The sequence below is a fragment of the Zosterops lateralis genome (assembly GCF_965231275.1).
Source record: "Zosterops lateralis genome assembly, chromosome: 3".
Classification (NCBI taxonomy): domain Eukaryota; kingdom Metazoa; phylum Chordata; class Aves; order Passeriformes; family Zosteropidae; genus Zosterops; species Zosterops lateralis.
In genome coordinates, this window is record NC_139764.1 from 13,442,395 (window position 1) to 13,465,364 (window position 22,970).

The window sequence follows — 22,970 nt, forward strand, 5'->3', positions numbered from 1 at the left end:
ATAAGTGAAGAAAAGATGAAAAAAAAAACCAACCAAACAAAACAAAAACCAAGTAATGGAGAGGTAGCCACTTTCTCATTCAGGAGACTGATACCCAGCCAGACGCCAACAAAGGCTACATTTGAAGGAAAAACCTCCCAGTTTATTGCTTAGTATGGTATTATGTGGTACAGAGCATCATTTTGGCAAGCTCAGATCAGCTGTCCTGACCATGTCTAGTCCCAGCTTCTTCTCCACTACCAGCCTTCTCACTGGTTGGCAGAATAAGGACCAGACAAAGATTTGCTGCTGTTTTAGTCACAAATTCAAACCACAGCACTTAGCACCATAGGCTGCTGCTAAGGAAGTTAATTCCATGTCAGCCAGACCCAACACACAACTGTGGTTATTCTTTGGTGGGTCAGGTACATATTTATTTTTGCAGGTATTCAGAGCAATTGCGTGACATAAAATATGTGCTTTGACTGCTACAAACTTTAATGTCTCAATGCAGATTAAAATACTTCTGAAATAAATAGCAAAATATACTCGCTCTTTATTGCTACTTTGTTCTTAGCTTCTTTATCAGGTGCATGAGCATCCTTCATAAGTACCTTCAGAAGCATTCATTGTGAAAAGGGTCAATTCTTTGCATTTCAGCTTGTCCAAGACCTTGATGCCCATGCAGTACATGAATGAGCATGGTGTGTTGAAATGCACCTTGATTTTTAATGGAATACTGGCCAGGAGCAATCTAACCTCTGTTGGAGGTTTCCTGTAAGAATGTTCCTAAAGGCATATAATGTTTTCAAAGACTGTAAGAGAGGGATGTCAGTGCCAAATTTTAAATTTGCAATGGAGTCTAGCTTGCCAGGCTGACTTCAGTTCCTGGAAGACTTTGGAACAAATAATCCAGAAAACTATTTGTTAGTGAGGCAAGAAAGAGATGAGTATCAGTAGGTCAGCAACAATTTACAATAAACCATTTTTCAACAATTGTTAGACATTGTCAAGAAGTAGCAGATGTCATGTAATCCTAAACAAGTTTTTAGGCACTGTCTAGCATGACTCTCTTAAGCAAGCTAGGGAATCTTGGGCTAGATTAAGTCTCTAAATTAGTAGTAAATTGCATTCAAAGTTGACTGGATAACTGTGTGAGTTGCCAGTAATTGCCTGTCAAAATGAAAGGACAAACCAACCACAAGGCGTTCCTCCTGGAATTAATTCTTTGCTATTTTCCTTTAATCAGCCTGGATGGTAGAGCACAGATCAAGTTTATTAAATCCGTGATAATGCAGAGCTGGGGAAGAGAAACCGCATATTCAAGAGCAAGCTTTGAATTCAAAATCAGCTTTGACAAATTAGAGAAAAGGACCAAAAGATATGTTAAAACTCTGTGGAAGCAAGTGGAAGGTGCTAGGCGTAGGAAGAAATTATGGACAGCAAAAATATGGTGTAGAAAAAAGTTGGTGAAATACTGTTTCTTTGGAAAAGAATCTGTGAGTCTGCATGTATCACATTCTGTACAGGGGTTAGCAAAGCCATGAAGTTGTAAAAAAATCTAGGGAACATTTTATCTCTTGTAAATGGAAATACAGCTTGTAAGACATGGTGAAGTAATTATCCAATTCTGCTCAGGGCAGTACTCGAGGCTGGAATTCTGCATACAGTTTTAACCATTGCATGTCAGAAACAAAGCGGAACTATGAAATAAAAAACTAGAGTCTGAGTTATGTGCTGTAAAGAAGAAATGACTGAGGGAGGACCTGATGGCAAAGATCAGGTTTACAAAGGGTGGTATAAAAAGGAAATAAATAACCTTGGGTTTTTATCAGTGGTGAATAGGAGAAGGAGTAATGGGGTAAATTGCAGCAACTATTTATACATTTAAACTGTAGGAAGTTCTTTTTTTAATGATGCAAATAGTGATACACTAAAATACATGTAATGGAACTGGGAGATGAGAAGATGTTAGATAAATATTATAAAGGACTGACATACATAGAGTTTATCCTACACTAAGACAGAAAAACATGCTGGATGGTTCTGGATTTTATCACAGTTAATTACATCGATACATCCTTGGTAAAATATTGTGCTTAACAGCTGGTGGCCAGAAAATGAAATATTCCAATACACTAGAGGCCAAAGACAAAAACTGCTAGTAGCTGTAATAATTCAGTATGTGATTATTTGATTTTAAAATGAAATATTTTTGCCTTTAGGTTAGAAATTCTGATTTTGTTTTTTTCCCCTTACTTACTCCCAGTAGTCAAGTTTTGGAGAAATCCTATTTGTTACTATGTTGACTAGAAGATGGTTTCAGCAGGAGTTTGTTACTGGAAAAAGAGAAGGGGCAAGACAGAGGAGGATGGTGGTAGAAAACTTTTTTTCTAGAATGATTAGAAAATAGGAAAAGGATCTAGCAACACAAACATTATTTCAGTTTGCTTGGTTTGAAATTTACAGGGTCATGAGTAGCCCAAGAAATGACAGAATTAAGTCTGGAAGAACATAAACCTTTGGTGAAACTTGGTGCTTCTCATGTCTCTGTGTTTTTCGATCCTGTAGTGTAGAGGTAGATGAGGAAGTCTAAGAGAATTGTTTGTATTTACCTCTTTCCTGAAGTGGCTTGATGTTTTGGCACGTAATGTTATTGCAATGAATAATATGTGGTGCTTTTGTTGTTCTGGTTGCTTTTTGAAGACCCTGTAGTTTTGGACCCAACTGAACTGAATATTTCTCTTCCATATTTCTCTCCTGAGAAAGTTTTTCTGCATATATAACAACATTCCTTCTCTATTACGCTTGATAAGAAGAGATTTTTTAACTTTCCTCTTGGTGGAAAAAAAAGTAAGTCTTCTTTATTTTCTTCTGTTTGACATTTTGTTCTTCATATTAAATCTACAATTCTTTCTACAGGAGACATAAAGCTAAAAGGGAAAGTCTACAAGAAATTAAATTTGAACTTGGGAGGTATTTGGTAAAAATAAGTATATGTATCTGGGGTGCAGAAGACTCTGATCTGTTTCTTGCCCACTTACTAATAGTAGGAGAACTGCTTTATTTTATGATAATAATTGCAAAAATCGTAGTTCAAATAGTACTATAGCTAAAAACAGAGGTAGTCTAAATGGAGGAACAACCAGGATCCTTAGGAAAAACAAACATTTAGAGCATGGTGCTAATAAGGTCAAGGTTCAATCCTCATAAGGGCCATTCATTTAAGAGTCAACGATCTTTGTGACCTTCCAACTCAGAATATTCCGTAATTTTAGACAATAACCAGCTTCCATGGGAACTTTCCCTCCGTATTTTCCTAGCTGAATAAAATGAGGAGGTCACAAATTCTCATCACATTTACATGCATCATATTGTCACCTACTTAGCAAAAGAGAGTTTTAGAATTAAATCCACCACATAAAAGATAGCAATAACTTTCACAGATATTGTAGACTAAAGAAGCACTACTAAACACAATTTAAACAATTCTCCTGTTTCAATAAAATATAGTATGTCTTGTATGATTCCTACCTGATCTTTCCTAGATCTGGACAACACCTACCTGAGCTATATATTTAAGCCTAGCCTCCTCTACCATGGTTTTTATTCTTCATTTTTCCTGAATCAGTTTAAAATTCCCCTATTGTGTTTTCTTCTGCTCAGCTGTGAGAGGAAGAAGTCTTAGATGCACACATTCCCTTCAATTGAATGCCTCTCACACACGTCTCAAGCACCACTTCTGCTTGCACAGAAATATTAACTACCAAATTTTCTGTCTGATGCGTGGAGACATTTATAAGCATGAACTGCTGAGATCCTTTCATGAAACATGCTGTAGAACCATGGAGAGGTTTCATTGCTTAATGAAGTGTGAATACTTCATCAGTGCACTAAAAAGATTTCTCCCTTCAAAGTTATGAGCTCAGTGCCCAAAGTCCAAGTGTATAGAATCACCTGAAAATGGAGAGATATTTTTAGGCATCAAGCTTCAAAAATTTAAAAAAAAAAAAATGTAGATTGAGCAAAAATTAACTCTAAGAACCAATTTAGGAGAGTTTTTTTGCCCCAAAACCAAAGTAGTAGGTTTACCTATAAAATATAGCCTTAGAACAAGATTAAATGCTTTGGTTTGATTCCACACTGGAGTCACAGTATATCTGTAGCTGCCTGTAGAGACCAAGTTCCATTTTTTCTCTTGATATTTATTTACTAGTAGTCTTGTGAACTGTCATTTCCATCTTTTTCATAATGTCAGAGCTATGTGTTTATTTTCTATGAGGAGCGATGCTCATGTCCTAAGGGATGAAAATGCTTTCTCAGAATCTGATTTTTCAAGGTACTGTGTAACTCCTGCATGGGTTTTTTTGAGGGCTGTATGGGGAAGGGGTTTTCCATACATGTGAAGAGTGAGTGTGCTGGAGTTTCAGAGTCTACTGAATTATATTTTGGATCTCTGTAGCACAATATATGATATTGCGTATTGTATGTAAATTGATATTCACATTATCTCTTCTAGAGAGGGTGCTGTTCAGCAAGGTAATGTGTCCTGTTTTACCCCACAGTTCACACATTTCTGTTGTTTGGTTTCTTTACAAATATTTTGTTTTCCATTCAAATCACCTTTATATTAGCCCTGTAATGTTTTCTTCACAAACCAATATATAACAGTGATGGGATTTGTTGATACTGCACTAGAAGTCAAGTTTGGGTGTATAAGTTTGCAAATTTCTTACTGAAAAACTGTCTACTTGCCTAAGCTGCTGTTTTACATCAGCCTTGATTCATGTGAACATCTCTCAAAGTCAGTGGGAGATGCTGGTAGAGACTGGGGACAATGATACACACTTTTTACTTTGCTCTCCATGCCAGAGAAGGCTGCCAGAAAATCTATTGCCTAGGAATTCTTTTGTTTGAGGTATTGCTAGTGAGACTCTATAACTTAAGAATGTTCAGCCAAATGCTTTCTGAACAATTGCATATGGGGTGGTATTTCACACTGATGAATGAGTGTAATTTTTGGTTTTAATCCCTGGATATCAAACTCAACTAGTCTTAGTCTAGCCCTGAGTGGTAGACTCACCTTCAGCTTCATCTTACAGCTATCAATAATTTCCCATGCATTGCACAATGGGCAAAGTCTTCAAATGGTCTAGGGAATCACAATCATATTCATAGTTTGTCATGATTATATTTAACCTATTCTTTAAAGGTGGAAAAAAGCAGTTATCTTTATATATTTTTTCCTAGCTAAGCCTGGAATTACAGCTCATTTTTTAAAATAAAATATTTAAAAATAACCCCAAGCACAAAACAACCAACCTTAGTGTAGTTTATTTCACATGACCATGGGAATTTCTCAGAGAGATATACAGAAACAGATCTGAAATATCAGTACTGTTTCTATTTAATTGGCCTCAATAAACATATATGTTAAAGAAAAAAATAATACAAAAAGGAAAAAGTCACTGCTTATGAGGAGGAAAATGAGAAGAGGTGTCTTCAATGCTTAATAATTGTTCAGAAAATATTTGTGTAAGGACTGATTCCTGAGAAGCCTCCCAAGGACAGTGAGATTCATGGGATTTTGCGCTGAGTAAGTTACACTAATTCTTACACATTTTGTTTCCCCAAAAGAAATTGCTATTATTTTCCTTATTTCCCCCCTTTTTTGTTTTTGATTTTTCTCCTATTGTTGTTATTGTTGTTCCTCTTTATAATGTGCATGTCATCTTTCTATATGCTAAGAAAACTGCAAAATTCTAGGAGGGAATACCCAATTTCCAGTGAGGCATTTATCTCACTGCAGAGAAGAATGGCTGCTGTTAGTGCTACAGAGTGAACTTCTGTTTTGCTTTGTACCACTGTGTTTTTCCAGCACATGTGAAACACTACCCTTCAGTCCTAGAGAAATTGGGACTTAGAAGATGTGTGTTGTTCCTACACAAATCAAATCGGTACTTCACTCTTCACTGGATTTAGCTCGCATTATTTGTTTGTTACTCTAGCTATTTTTAAAAAAGGTTTGACAAATAAGAAAAAAACAATTAACAGTTGCATGTGATCTTGTTTTCTAAATGCCTTTGTCCTCTTCTTAAACTCCAAAGTTTATGCAGTTGAATGATGCCGCTCTAAGAGAAGAATTCAAATTTTAAATGAGTTTAGGGGGGTTTCAACCAGAGATTTGAACTTGTGTTATAAGGGACTTAAACCAGCCTCTATATATTTGAAGTAGCTCTCTTGTCTCAGTGGAGATTTACATAACCGTATCTTCCATCAGAATCTACACTTTCCCATTGCATACTCACTGAAATCAATTTAGATGAAAAATTTATTTGACCTATTTTTACTGTCTCCAATCACATCTAAATATGTATCTGAATATGTGTGTATGTAGGCACCCACAAATAAAATATATGAAGATGGTTTCCCTGTGATAGTATCAACACCTTCTGTGTTGCTTTTGTTTCATCTTCTAAAATACCAGTTTGCACAAACAGCCTTGACCTAACTTATAATGTGCAGCTTGGTGAAGTAACTACACACTAGAGATGGCACTAAGCTCATTTTAACTACAACATAAACCCAGATCTTGAAAGCTTTGTGGTAACTTCCATTGCACTAAAAGCTATTGATTAGAAATGCTTCCCTGGCAGAGAGAGGGGACTGGTGAACTCATTGTGTTCCAGTGATTCACCGTGAGGTCTCAATGGGAGTTGCAGATGATGAGTAGCAGCACAGCAGGTAAACTATGAAATTCATGGAGCAATTCAGGTCTTAGCCCAGCTGTGTAAATTAATGAAAACATTTCTGTCCACCTGAATGGATTCTAAAGAGGACCCCATTGTATGTCATAAGAATGATTCCTGCCCAATTTTTCTATTCCATTTATTTTTCACTAGTTCTTTACATGTTTTGAGTATTTCAATTTTGCACTTTTCATCAGACTACTTGTTACTGAGGACAGGAAAGCTATGTAATGTAGAACATAATATAAATTATGTGTCCTTTTTATATCATTTATTTGTAGTGTTTGTTAGGACACCTCTTTTTCATGTCTCTTAAATCCATACCAGTGTAATTTGATGCAGGATGTGAGAGAGCAATAACATCAGTGTTGTTTAAGGGTTGTGCCAATGTCCTAACCAGAAGGTCATGTATTTTAAGAATTTCACCCACTACAGAAAACAGTGGGAACTCACTAAAAATGAATTGACAACTACAAATAAAAAATTATAGTTGTCAATACTGGATATTGAAGCACATTCAAAGTGGTAAAAGAAAAACACTTGAGACCCTTATATTCTGAAGTACTTTTTGGAGAGGAATGAGGTCTTGGGGAGGGTGAGTTGGTTTGTTTTGATGAAAGTAAAATGAAGTGACTGCTCTCCATATATTATAAGCATGTTTTGGGAAATGTGCTTTGATTCTTAAATTTATTTTTTATTTTTTAATTCTTTGCTTTTTAAGAAACAATTTATTTACAAGCATTAGATGTTCTTCACAGTAGACACTTTCGGAATAAGTATGCATTTCATAAAGCAAGAAGGCACTTGCTGTAAGCTGCAGAAAGCAGAATAAGAAAATAGATCCTGCACTTTTTAACCTGCTATATATAGAGGCTTTACAGTTGAAAGTAATTTAAATTTTGTTAGTGGCTTTTGTACAGTTTTTATAGTTTTATTTTGGAGCAAGCTATAATTATAGAATCACAGTTCCTTGAACTACTTCCTTTAAACAAAAGAACCTACAAAAAAAAAAAATCAAAATTGTATTTATTGATACTCCATTCTCAAATTCCACACCTTCATATGCATTAGTTTTTGTTTTGTTGAATTTTAAAGAGATTTGTCCTGCAGTTTAGTGTGATCTATTTCTGTCCCTTGGCTCGATGTGACATTTTGGAGTTTTGTGTTAGTGGAGTAAAATCATTTTCCTGTGTTCAATGTGAAGTTTTTTTCTGTTTTGGTATGAATAATTGGACTATACCACATAATTTATTCTTCACTCTGTTGGCTACGTTCATTACATCTATACATCCTTTACATTGCATAAGGTATTATTATTACATGAATGTTCGTTTTCTGATATGATCTACATATTTAGGATATACTCCTAAAAATTCTACCTTCTTCTAATATGACTTTCTCTCTTAGTATATGGAAAGATTCTTTGTTCTGAAAACGTGATTTAAAAAAATATCCAAGAAATGTTTGTGATTTGTTTGGGAGGTTTGTTAACTTGATTAAGTACGTAAGTTATATGATACAGGATACTTGCTTTCATCATTGTAATTCTGTGAGTTGCCTAATGGCATAAATACTCTGCTGGAAAGAAATTTTAATTTTGGTTTAGATGTAGGAGTTTTTCCACTTTGGGAACCTCAGAATTATTCCTCCCCTTCATGAATTAAAACTAGGAAGCAGATGATTTTTGTGTTCATTTCAATGATGGGCTAACAATCAAACAAGATTTCTATTATTTGCCAGCATTTACCTTACAGAGCAGGATTTTTCTTGTTGGAAGTTTGCTTAATTCCTTTATTATTTTGCTTTAAATATAGAAGAAATACCATTTTGTATCATGCTTGAGAAGCAACCTCAGAAGAATGCGATCTAAGAAATAAATTCAGAACATATTTTAATAGATATATTTATTCATATTACTGAACCAGTAATATTTATCTCTCCCCTATAGCTCCACATTTAGATGTTCTCATTAATTTCTAAGATCCTTTTCGACTCAGTCCCAAGAAAGGTCATTACAGTGTTTCCTACTGTCCCCTGCAGCACAACACAAAGACAACTTTTTGTGCGGAAGAGTTTTCATGGGAAGTTATTAGAATTGGTTCTGATAAAGTTTTATACCAGAAACAGTTCTTCACTAAAGAATCCTATATTTATTTTTCTTGATGCCGTCTTTATTGTTGCAACCAATTTCCCACCTGTGAGGGAGCTAAAAGTGGAAAAGATGCTTTCCCACATTTTCATTGGCAGCGTGCTACATGCTGATGTACTATGATACATGAATTACATTGCAGCGTGACTAAACAAAAGATAACTTCACGTGGCCTATACCAAAGGGAATGTGGGCTTAGGAAAAAATGTGACGTGATAGAAGATGAGCATCAGGATATAGATCTGAGCAATTTTTTTCAGAAAGGAACAAAAGTAATAAGAATGCCTTCAAGATCTGGCAAAAATGGCATTATGGAAGGTGACAGCTATATTCCACTTGACCAGGAAGAACAAGTAGATGAGGCCTGTGGACAGATAGAAGGAGCTTCACACTCACAGGCCCTGGTCCTGATGGGGAACATCAGCCACCGTGATGTCTGCTGGGGGGCCAACACGACAGGATATAAGCAGTCAGGGAGGCTTCTGGAGTGTATTGATGGTAACTTCCACCTCCAAATAAGAGCAGAGCCAATAAGGAGGGATAATCTCCTGGACTGCATATGCCGAAAAGGAGAGGCTCATTCAAAATTAGGCAATATTAGGTAACTTTATCTGCAGTGACTGTGGGGTAGTTCAGGATTCTGAAGACACAGAGAAGAGTGAGAAGAAAGCTCCGTTGCCTTCAGAAGAGCTGACCTTGGCCTCTTCAAAGATTTGCTCAGAAGAGTCCCATGGGACAAGGCCCCAGAGAAAAAATGTTCCAAGAAAACAAGTTATGGATCACCTCCACACACAATCCAAAAGAGGGAAAAAAAGAAAAAAAAAAAAAAAAAGCCTACAAAGGGTGGAAGCAAGGACAGGTAGGGCTGGGAGGAATACAGAAGCACTCTGAGCATTCAAGAGTGAAGTGAGGAAAGCCAAAGCCCAAACTGCATTTCAGATGTCCAGGGATATCAAAGACAACAAGAAGGGCTACTATAAGAACATTACTGACAAAACAGGGAAAATGTGGACCCATTGGCCACAAGATAGGGGACATGGTGATACAGGACACAAAAAAGAATGAAGTTTTGAATGCCTTTTTTGCCTCAGCCTTTACTAGCAGAATTAACCTTCAGGAATCCCATGGCCCTGAGCAAAAGAGGAAAGCGTAGACCAAGAGAGATGTACCCTTGGTGCATGTCAGAGAATACTTATGCAAACTGCCCATATGTAAGTCCATGGCACCTGATGGGATACAACCATCTATGCTGAGGGAATGGTAACCTGTTGTTGTGAGGCCACTCAAGATAGTCTTTGATTAATCATGGCAACTGGGAGAAGTTCCCAAAGATGGAAGAGTGCAATTGTCATTTCCATCTTCAAGAAGGGCAAGAAGAAGGACCAGGGAGCTACATGCTGATAAGAATCACTGCATTCTCTGGGAACAAGATGGAGCAGCTAATCCTGGAAACCATTTCCAGGTGCACTAAGGATGAGAGATCATCAGGAGTAGTCAGCATGGCTTCACCAAGGGTAAGTCATGCTTGACCACCTTCATAAACTTCTGTGAAAAGTTGACTGATGGTGGTAGATGAGAGCAGAACACTGAGTGTTGTCTACCTGGACTTCAGCAAAGACTTCAACACTGTCTGCCATAAGATTCCCTTACGAACAGCATAGCTTACCCAGAGAGGTGGTGGAATTTCCAAAACAGGATATGTTCCTGGGCTATCAGCTCTAGGTGACCCAGCACATGGAGATTGGGCTGCATGACCTCCAGAGGCCTTTTCTACCTTAATCATTCCATAATTCTGTGCTGCTGATTAACTCTTAGGAAGAGAAGAACTATCTGTCTTACGTTAATTTCTGTAAACCCCAAATATGGGACTATTGAAATTTGAAATATTTACTACTATCTACTACCCATAGAATTTTTTTTTTGTGCAGTTCTGAGATTGGAATAGTCATAGATGATAAACCAGTGTAGCTCACCCTAACGCCATGGGTTTGCAAAAGCACATCTGGTAGTTTTTCCTTCTCAGAGCCACCTTTTTCACCTATACTAAACTAATGCCTGAATGTTTGCTGCATCACTTTAGGAGTGTTATAAAAGTTACAATATATAACCTCATGACAAGAAAATGATAGCTTGACCAATTCATATCAGAGTGATTTAAGAAAATCAAGAATAGCTCTAAAACACTTCATTGCTTGCAATGTATGTAAGTACTCGGGACGCAGGGAAGCTCAATCCAGGCATTCACATGGCTACCAAAAAAAAATTCTTTTGCAGTTTCTGTAAAATCTGTGGAGGAAAGAGGAAATATACAAGTTCTTATTTTAGCTAATGATGACCAGGTTTTAAGTGAAGAAATGTTGATTTTTTTTTTCTTCTAATTGTAAAATTTCTTGTAATTAGATTGTCATTATCTGTAACAACTAATTAATCAGAATAACATTCAGCATTAGGATTGAAATGGTTGTAGACCAGTAAAGGAGAAAATTAAGTTCATTTAAAAAAAAAATAAAGATATCTATTTTGTTCACTTGCAGTCGCAGATAGCTATGATTAATTTTTAATTTGATGTCAAATTAAGAATTTGGTTACAGTATGCTGATTTCCAGAGTACAGCTCTACTCACTTCAGAGGAAACTCCCATTTCAGTGAGGAGAAGGTTCATTGTATATCATTTTAATATCTTCCAAAAGCAGCTTCAGCTCAGTTCACATTCACAAAATGAATCTCAGTAGTAGCCAAGAAAATTTCATGGTGGCAAGCTAAAGAGCTATACAGCAAAATGATTTTGAATATTGGTACTCTATTTTTAATTATGTACAGTGTGTCTTCTACATTTTTAGCTGCTAACTCTCAAGAACACTTCATACAAAATCGTCTTCAGCCGCCTGTGTCAAAGTCATGGCTTCAGGATAGCACATAAACATTCCTCTCTTTTTTTTCTAAAGACAGTGTGTGAATACAAAAATATGGCTGGTTTTGCATGCTGTCCTGTTAATTTTGGTGTTGTACCAGTCTGGGAAGGCACAAATATCCAACTACAAAGTCAGGGCCTGAGTGAATATCTCAGGCAAAATGTGCAGTCATATGTCTCCACTCTTTAGTTAGTTCTATAAAGGGCAAATGCTATATTTGCACAGTTGAGATTGTGTAAGCATAGTTAGCTTCTAGTACAGCATACAATAGGAAAAAAAAAAGTAGAAAAGTTTTAGAAAGTATTGTGTAAAAATAATATCCTTTTCATGGACAAAACCCACGACCTCTCCTCCTTTGAGTGTCCTGCTCATGTTATCCACTGGATCATCGCCTCCGTAAAGCTGCCATCCAGTTGGAAAATTGCTTCTGCCATTCAATCACTGAGCAGCATTTTTACTCTCTGTCAGCTCAGCTAATCCTATTCTATTAATGGGTCTAAGAGACCAGTTTTCCTGAAAGGATGATTGGAGAGGGATTTGATTTCTTCTGATAGTAACTGGACCTGAATTTGCAGCCTCTTGGATAGCCATAATTGACTATCCAAGAGTCTGCAAATTGACAAAGCGCAGTGCAAGAAGGAAATGTTGGACATGTTTCTACTCTCACATACATCAAAACAAGCATGAGTAATCCCAAAAAAATCTTTAGTCCTCATTTCACAACAGTTTATTAAATAATGTGTTGAAATAAGTTGCATTATGAATTCTCAAATTAATTTTAAAATGAGAATTCTTGCAATAGGAATATCTGTGTCAGCCCACATCACTTTCACAGAATATAATCTGTACTTGACATTGCTCTCTGCCAACCAGAAGAGTTAATTCTGTATGAAAGGTTTTGATAGGAATAGCCTGAAAATATATTTTCATGCCATGTACCCAGCAGGGCGAAACTGAGGAAAATCCAAAGGAATAAAAATAATGCCAGGAAGAAAAGAGGAGTGGTAAAGTGAACCATATACAGTCAATTGTAGTTCTAGTCATTCTATCCATTCTCCATGACAAGAAATAAGACCAAGGGAGAAGGTCCTAATGCAAAAAGCAAGGTAAAATGTGTAAATCCCAGAGATTTTCAGTGGAAATTGAATTTTTCAAATCCAGAGAGATAGTCCGAGAAGATAAATGGAAAAAGAGCAGCAGTTCTTAAAGAATCTCTGATTACTGAGTAAAATACATTGATTTATGTTGTGTTTAATTTCCTACTTATACATGAAAGTTAAAATACTGAGGAGGGAATGTGGTTATTTTATTCAACCTCATATATGCAAATGATTTATTTCTTTTTTTTGATTACTTTTATTGCTATTACTAAATTCAGTCATTAAAAAAAAATGCTTCCTGGTTGTGGTTACTACAGCCAGGACAGAGATTCAGGACTGCTTGTCCCAGTGACTGATAAAAATTTCTTAAAAGAATTGATGTATTGAAGGCAGGTCAGAAGTATAGTAAATATGAGAATACCAAAACCCATTTTGGAGGGGAAAAAAAAAAAAAAAAATAACGAGGTGAGGACATATGGCCAAAGTAAAATTGCTTGGGATTGTAATACAATTAAAAAGCAGGCATTTTTACATAGATGTGATCTCTTCACTGAGAGTGTAGAAGTTTGTATGGTAAAAACTACTAACAGAAGAGAACATGTAACACTCCAAAACTGTCAGTTTCAGCAAGCAGTTGAAAAAAAGGAGATGAAAATATCAAATATGTGCTTATTTGTCCACTCCTGTGGCTCCAAGGACGCAAAATCCCATTCAGATGTGCAGTATCTGAAAACATGTAACAATAAAATCAAGGACTAATAGCATAAAAATAAAGCAATGTTGAATGTCTTCATGTTTGATACACTTGTGATAATAAGTGTTAGAAAAGTGATAAATCTGCACAGGAATGAAACAGCACAAAAAAAGTGTTGCCTCAGAAAGAGTAGTGATTTAATTATGTCTTGATTTTGATTCTGTTGCTCAGATACTTGGAGAAGGTATTAAAAAATAAAAGAGGTGATAGAAGTAAATTGTGGTTGGACATATTGTCCTTTTGGGAACCATAGGGAAAACAGGTATTTGTCTGAATGTGGTTTTTCTCACCCATTATATTTGAATTCTTCATGGGAAATATTTCTCAGTGAAATCTTTTTGTAAATGATGCAGAGATTGATTCTGAGAAAACAATTTATTGGAAGACTTTTCTCTTTAACAGGGTGTCAAAGTATTTGGTGCTGCTTATGCTTGGTTTCTGTTCTCATTTAACTAGAGAAAATTCATAGATTTATAGGAGTTCTGTCCAGAATGTACCACTATGAAAATATTAGCCTGACCTCCTAAATGGTAAAAGGCAGAATGTCTTCCAGTGATTCCTACAAGGCAGCCCAAAAGCAATGATTGATATATAGTCTCTGTTAGAGAAAAGCTTTGTCTTAAGACTTCAGGGAAGAATTTCCTAGAATCGCCAATGCTTATTTTATCTTTATTGAATATTTTCATCTTCTTTTCAGTTTGATCTTTTCTGACTCTTGATGACTCTCTTTGTCTGGTTGAAAGGACTTCTATCTTAAGCTATCAAGAACTTTTGATAGTCATAGACTGGGTTCAGACACGTCTTTATCTTGAATATATTCAACAGATTGAGCATCCAAGGGCTTCCTTTGTAAGACATGATTGCTGGGTTTTCTTAGGGCTTTAATGACATGAGTGACTGTGGGGAAACGTTTTTTTCTGAAACCTCCCTCATTTTTTACTTCATTTTAAATATACGACCACTGAAACAAAACATGGCAATGGTTTTAGTTATGCCACAAAATTAATGCCATTTTCTGTTTCTGTTCATTATTTCTTTGCTTGTGCACTCAGAACTTGCATGTGACCCTTACTTGCTGCTTCACACTAGGAGCTCATCTACAGTAGCTTAACTTAAATGATCTTGTCATTATTTCATTTTCAAAACACTTGGGATACTGTCCAAAAAAGATGACCTCACTTAGAATAAATTCATGGATGTTACTAGGATTTACAGAAATGTGCTGAATTTGTGCTGATGGCTTTGTCTTGTAAAAAGCTGGTGAAAACATCTAACTGTGCCCTAATGATCTTCATTTGGCAGAAAGCCTTGTCCTTATTCTCAGTCAAGGCAGTCCATTAGTTCTCCTGACAGGATCTCCCCTTCATCCCACGTCCTGAACAGGGTAATCCAGAAAAGAAGACATCCTCAAAGTGATGTAGATAGGAAAAGAAACTAAAATGGGGCCATACTACTGTTATTCTGAAATTTCTCCTTTACACCCCCAAAAAGATCAATGAAGTCCCTGTCATATTTCTACCAACTGCACTGGAAAGTCCTCTGAATGGGTATATCTAAAGCTGTGTGGAGATGAAGAGAGGCTGCACATTGATTTCAGACCTCATGGAGCCATGTGGAAGTGTAGGAACTCCTGAGCCCTCTTGACTAGATTCTGGTAGATTTCTAGATTTTGTGTAAGAATCCCAACAGGATTGGGAAATTCTGTTTCCCTGTTTACTCAATACTCAAGAAGGCTGCAACAAAATCAGAGTACTATAATAGATACTGTAGTTATCTTTATAATCCATTTCTGATTATTCATAATTACAGTCAATAATGGCAATCAATAGGTGCAGTACAGTTCTCAAAAATACATTTCTAAAAAATGCAGATAATCCTAATGGAATTTGTGAGATACACTGCACTCGAGAAGATCAATGCTAATGACCATGGATATTCAAGATATTGCTTTAGTCCATCATTATTGGCTATATGACTGTTCGTGCTTTATAACATACTCCTTATTTTCATATACTTCCCAAATATTTTGTTTCAAACCCCATGTCAATAAAAACAATTTCCCTACCAATCTGAGAAACAGATAGGACAGGCTAAATTACATTGTCCAAGAAATGTTGGACAGATAAAGCTGCCTCCTGAAATGATACTTCTGGGTACAGTTTTGTTCCGTAGATAAATTTAGAGAGATGTAAAATTATGCTTTATTATTTGAGAAAAACAAAATATTTTATCTTAAACTTCTAGCAATCAATTTTGTTGCAAGACATCTTATAATATAGATTTATTTCGTGCTATTTCACCACTTGCCATACTTTTGATTCCCTTTTGAAATGTCATAAAAGATGTCTTCACTATGTTATATCCTTCCTTGCTGGAATGTGATTGTGACCTAAATTGTCATGAGAAAAAGAAAAAGTGCTATAAAGAATGCCTCTGCTAATATGCTACTTTTTATAGTGTTGTTTCTGGTTTTGTAATTTCAAAATACTAATTACTGTTTCTTCTGTTTGTCATGAAAATACAGTTCTTATATAATTGTGTGGCTAAGATGTAAATTCTCTAGCATATGAAAAAAATGTAATAGCAGAAATAACCACTAAACAAAGAAGGAGTCAGGTTTTGTGTTTTGTTGTTTGTTTTTTTAAATCAACTTTTCTGTGAAAAATCATCAAATATTAAAACAATTCTTTAATTAGTGAAAATGTGATTCCCATTTTCACATCACTAAATCACAGTGATACACTAAAATAATTAGAATTGGTTGTGCTTTTGCTGAAAAAAAAAAATATGGAGCAGAATCTGCTCTCAGTTCAGTAGGGACAGCCTGAGACAATTCATCTGGAGATAATAAGCCAGATTCACAGCCTGGGTAAGTTGTACAGTTCCTCTGATTTCAACTGTGTCACACCAGATTTAAATCAACTTGGTATTTGGCTCGATATGCACAGTCAACAGATTATACACATAGCGCTGAGAGCAGACTTTGGCTGGAGGAATTAGGTTACAAACACAAAAAGTAGCAGGGCAATTAATTTTTTTGGTGGTGGGCATAGGGAAAGATCTTGGAAATAAGCATTTTCAGTGGATAAGAACTCTCTAGTTCTTCAAGTGAGGAGCTTGGTGCAATGTGAAAAATAGAAAAATCCCCACTTCTCTTTGAAGTCAGAATGCTGAAGAGAAGGTCACCTGTTTTCAGGGTGAAAAGTCCTTGGTACAATCAGGTGGTGCAAAAAAGGAAAGAGCTGCTCTGTGCCACTGCCTGCAGCATTTGGAGTTGGCATTTTTGGTCCTGAAAACCTTGGGTTGCACTGCTGTCAATAGAGCTACTCAACAGACAATGAGGTCCCTCAGAGTGGATGGATAGAAATGTGGATAAATTCTGTGCATGGCTGAATCATCAGCAGCCACAGAAATGTGTAGTATGGCTCCACTCTCCTCCAGGTACAGATATTTTACACCAATGCAAATCTAATGACCTAAATGCAGTTACTCCTGATTTAAATGAGGAAAAAATTGCTCCCTTTAAACTGCAACTTGGTTGTATACATGGCTTTCAATGATCTTCCTTTTTTTTTCTTTTTTTTTTTTCCTTTGTTTTATTTTGTTTTAAGAATGGCTGGAGTAAGCAAAATTAATAAAAAGCAAGGCTAGAATTTGGGCCTTCTTGCTTCTTAGATTCTGCTTAGAAGAATAGGCCATGCCTAGAAAATGGGAACCAGGAAAGCCAAGGTGAAGTGTTAGTGATACGGAAATATATCAGCCATCAAAACCAAACTACCTTAATTAAAGTGCTCAATGCTAATCTAACGTAAAAGCCTTGTAAAGTACCGTAAAGAAGCTGAACTAATTTTTTTCTTAGATTGCAAAACTGTTTAAGATGGCTTAACTTACCATGACAAAAGCCTGTGGAGGAATGAATTTTCATTGCTGTTTATTAGCGCATAGGGGGTTGGCAGTATACACTGTTTAATTCACAGAGTGGGAATTTGACTTTTTCCATTTTATTTAATTCAAAATGTTTTGACAGCTTAACTTGTTATCACTAAAAGTTTAATCAATCAGACATTTAGGAGAAGCTGCTCAGCTAGTATAAATCTTTCTGGTGAAAGTCATCAAAAAAGGCATACTGATTATTGCTAAGAGGAGGACTCATGATATCAAATGAAATATGTTAAAACCCTGTAGCCAGATGAGTTTAACCATCTGATCCTGCCTATGATGTCATTTTCAGAACCCTTTTTTTTGAGACTGGCATCATGAGGAACTGAACTGGCCTGTCAGCAAGTTCATATGCTGGTTTTTAAAGATTGTGTTAAGCTAAACACGAAAATCAAAAAGAACTCCATAGCACTGTTGGTATTGCAATATACCAACACTGTGATAACCAGAATTAGATGAAAGAGCCTGAAGTTATACAACAATTAAAATAACTAATTTATTTTTCATTGAGTTTGGATGGGTTTTTTTTACTTAAAGAGAGAAAATTACTGTATGCCGGTAAAGGTAGAAGTCTCTACAGAAAAGTTTTGCTAAGAGCCACTCCAAGTATCACTCCCATTTACATTGTGTATAGAACATAATATCTTTATCTTGTGAAACTGGGTGTTCCTGATCATCTCACTGAATTTTATTCTATTTCTTGATTTAGTGTGTGTGAATGAAAAAGGCGAATAGTAATATCTAACTGTATAACTAAACCTTAAACCCTTATTAATCATCTTTCATAGAAGTTATTATTTTAAAGTAAACTTTTCAATTATTTGTTGGAAAAGTGTCAAGTTTTGATGACATTTTTCATTGCTTTCTGACATTAACATATAAAGGCTTTTCACGATGATAAGTGACAAATTCTGGGAGGAAATGGCTGTGCTTAAAAAATATCATTAAGCCCAGTTCTGTGTAACTTGTTTTCTTATTTTTTTATTGGGTTACAATATGTCAAAATTAGTTTAGTTTCATGGTCACATAAAAAGGCATTGTTCCTATGAAATTACTATGTATGAGATATCACCAATAGGGGCATAACTGGCCTTCAATTTGCACCGGCTTCTGCGTGCTCCCTCCCCAGGATGAGCTGGTGGAGACATAAACTGCAGCAAGAAATCTCCCAGACAGTCAGACTGCTGTGTTGTCACCCTTCCCTGTCTCTTTGTTGGTTCCACACCATCCATCTCCTTAACTTCTGTGATGGTTTTCCTTCGTTATTTTACCTTTCCCATTTTCTCTATCCTATCCCCTCCTCAGTCATGATCGTAATGGGTAGCACAGAAATACTCCCTCAAATTCACCTCCCCAGTGGAGTAGCAGAGGGCTATAAATACTAAAATGAGTTTTAGGACACTGAGCCTGTTTCTCAGGTTTCAATTCTGTCCACTTTATTAACTGAGGCTCAGTTCTTAGTACCCTTTTGCTTTGTAAGCTTTGGGAGAACCTCCTTTCTTGTGCCCTATATTGATGTTGGGCTGGGTATAAACAATGTTAAACGTCATTGCTTGTTGATAGCAGCCTTTCCTTAGCCAAAATGCCCTTTGATCTAATCAGGGGGCAGAACCCATCCTTGGCACTGCTGTGGCCTTTGCTGGTTGTACCAGGCAGAGAATTGATTGATTTTTTTACAATGTGCAAAATTCTGATGCTGACTAATTCTGTAGGACGTGATCCAACAATTCTGAGTTATTCCACCCCGTTTAAGTTCCAATTTTTCCCTGCTGGATTTGGAGATTTGACCAGAGTGCCTCTTTAATGACCGCAGGATCAGCCATGCTGCCTGTGGTAACATATTCACAGCATATTCAAGAATTTAAGTTATCTGAAGTTTAAAATCATCTGCTTCATCATCTAGGAAAATTCAGAATGGGAAAGTAGAACCAAATGAATTTGGAATTCCTATCACAAATGACTGGTGGTTTTAAAATATATGATTATAAAAGTCTTACAGGAAGATTAATAACTGATCAATAACTAACTAATAATAGATGCATGTACAAAGAGCTGCACTAAATCTTGTATAATATTTGCACTTTGGCGAGAGTATTTTGTTTTATATCACATACATTTTTGTTAAGTAGAGGAAACACTGCTTCCCTGGTGCTTTTGTTTTTCCCTCTGGATTATAGCAATGGAGCACTTGCATGTTGTGTTTGATGCCTTGCATGATAAAGACATGCAATGGCAAGTTCCAGTCTGCATGCTGCTTAATGAATGTTTTCCTTTTCTCTCCTTCCCTGTTATGTGCTTACAGAAGACAACTATGTGGAAGGTGGGTGCTTTCTACCTTATTTTCCTAAGCTCTTGTTTTTCCCCTCTGTTCAGTGGGGTTTATTTTCCTTCTGCTTAATGTTATAAAAGTACACATATCATTCAGTACGGTAAGTTGTATTTTTTCCCCCATAAAGGCATAAAAGATTATTAAATAAGCGTGATTTATTTTTTTCATACAGAACGCAAGCAAAGCTCCTTGGCTTTATTGCTGTAATTCCAGAATATCCCCACTGAAACAACAGGATTTGTACTTGTTTGACTGACACCATATCCAAAATCTTTCTGGATATTTACAGGACCGATTTCTTCTCATGTTCTGTATGAAAAACCCTTCAATAAACTATTTGTCTCATCAATGTGGAGCCTAAACCCTCCCAATAAGATAGTAATGCATGTTAAATTCCCATCTTTTAATTGCTTAGGAAAATGGAAAGCGCTTTTCTCTCTAATACCACAAACCTTGCTTATTCTAATATCCATTGCAGCACAATGCTTTAGGAAAAAAGGTTTTTTCTCTAACTTTTCAGCATAATGCACTTGCCTTTTGGACATTGTGAAAGAAGCAGCATGTGATTTTAATAATTTTGTTGGTATGTAATTAAGAGCCTTTAAAGAAAGTATGGCATAGGGCAGTGGAAACTAAGGCACAATGCCATCTATCCTGAATATTGGTAAGTAAGTTTACTAGCTGGTAAAACATGCAAATATATGATAGTTTTAACGTTGTTTTGCGTATAAGCCAAAAAGTGCAGGTGCTTTTTATGTGCAAATATCTTGAAGAGTCTCTCTGGGGTTGAATCTTCGCATACCGAATAAACCATTATCTATTTGAAAAAATTAGTTTACCTATCTGAACTGAGAAATTGCTTTCATTTTATTTAATTCAAATATTTTAAAAGCTATTTTAAAAGCAAAGATATTGTAAACTGACTCATATGCAAATTGACTATCCTGGAATGACTCTGACCCAGGGTGCTCATGTGAGCCACTCTGGGGCCTGATCAGGGGTGGTTTTCTCAAGAACCCTTGAAGCTCTGGTGCTTCATTTCTCTGTGCTGCTGCATTCAAGGGTGAAGACAGGTGCTCAGATTTAGCACACAGATGATGCTCTGCAATTTTATTAATATATATGTTTTTTCCCAAGGAGAAGAAAAATTCAAACAATTCTTGTGCTTTACTTGTGGGCACCGTCATGTTCATACAAGTCAATAAAATTTCATTTTCATGTAAGATAAAAATGTATTCAACAACACTGGGATAGAAATTCTAGCTGAAAAATGTAAAAGCCTAGAAATAACTACCTAATCTTGTATTTGATCTGTGCATAAAACTCTTACTGGTGTCAACGTGAGTCTCAAAATTTGAATTAGGTTCAGTATGACTAGATAAGGAGGTTCAATTGCATTTCACATATTCATTTATGCACAGCAGTACAAGATGAAACCTGGATAACAGTTAATCCAGACTTTACCTGAACCTACTTCTTAAAACTGCAACCTTAAATTTATTCCAATGCAGGTCTGGATACTTAGGCATACATTAAAGTTACGAAGCATGAATATGTAAAAAATGGAAGCATAGAATTGTGTATCCAAAGCACACCTTGAAATCTGAGCTAAAATTTTTCATCTTTGATCTCTGTGGTTATCTGAGCATCTCTGTAAATTAGGCAACATAAGCAAACAGAAATATGTACTTTTCAATTTTGTATATGCTGCTGGTAAGAAAGGCTACTGTGTTTTCATTTTACTGAGGTTGTACTACACTTTAATACCTTCACTGCAGGTTTATCACATTTAAATTTTGTTTTGGCCTGTGCTCTGCATGGAACTCACACACCAAACTATGACAATATCCTATCTTCATATCACCTTCCTCTATCCCACCCTGTGCTCCTTAACTCTCTCCTCTCAAAGCAAAGTTCAGGAGAGAGTTGGAGTAGATCACACATGAGGGATTCCTTCTAAATCTTGAATTCCTAATTCACAAAGAAATTGAAGTAATGGTGCACAAATGAGTATTTTCAATGTATGGGATGCCTATATGTGGCTACTTAAGGATAAAATTTCCCAGGTCTATTATAAGCAGACTTTTATTTTACAAATCTAGCAGTGATTGCTATCGTGGCAAATTTAGCTGTATAATTTTAAACCACTCTGAGGAATGAACAGGTACAGTGCTAGTAATTCTTCACTCTTCAATATCCTTCATCCATAGATTGCAAAAATATAAAATAAGGTAAGTATCATCATGTGCCTTTAGCAAGGAAGTATAGATTACCTTACTGCTTGCAAATAAAGTAACACAGAGTGAAACAAAGTACAGTGTCTTGAGTAGTACTGAATTTTTGAATTGGTAGATGATTGGTTTGAGCGAGTGACTCTTAAAATTCAAGTAGTTTTTATGATGTTTTCAAGAGGTACTTCTGGTATTTACTTTTTATTTTTTTTAATTATATAAGAGTCATCTACTTGAAACTGACCATTTTCACATATCATTTCAACAAAAAATACCAGCTATCAAGCAGTGATAATCTGAAGCTAGACTTTTGTTTAGATTCGTATAGCTATGAAGTTCATATGTTAATGTGAGCTAGTAAGAGATCGCCTTCTTTGCATGTCCCTAGGAGACAAGACAGTGATTTTTTTAAAAAAGATCTATATAAAGTAGTGGCTCAAAAGTCACTGCTTCATTAGAGAAAAATATGTTGCAGTGTTCAACTGGTTTCAATTTTCCTTTATCAAATACAGTTAGAATCAAGTCAAAAGTCTGAGATTTCTTACTCTAGTTGCCAACACTAAGAGTTAAAATCCAAAAGACAAATTAATCAATCACAAGAAGAAACTGATACTTCCAAAAGGCCGCGTGGTGGGAGATCCAAGCAAGGACACCCAGCAGTAAAAAAATTAATTCGAAAATATCATTTGCTGTTTATACTCTATGTATTCAGCAAGCCTCTCTTGCAGCAACACTTACAGAACAAGAACACCCATGAAAACATTTCTATCCTCTTTCACAAGCTGTAAACTGCCAGTACAGCTGTGTGATGTTTCCCAAGCAATGCTG

At 36.0% G+C, this 22,970-nt stretch overlaps 1 protein-coding gene across 1 annotated transcript in view; it reads left to right on the plus strand.

Annotated features, from left to right (window-relative positions):
- Nucleotides 1–22,970, plus strand: part of LOC310906738 (neurexin-1-like) — a gene marked incomplete at its 5' end in the record, with an annotated part of 77,554 nt that overhangs the window by 52,786 nt on the left and 1,798 nt on the right. Inside the window, one exon of the mRNA XM_083856194.1 lies at nucleotides 19,885–19,902. Coding sequence (XP_083712320.1) covers nucleotides 19,885–19,902 — 18 coding nt within the window. The remainder of the gene's footprint in view (nucleotides 1–19,884; nucleotides 19,903–22,970) is intronic.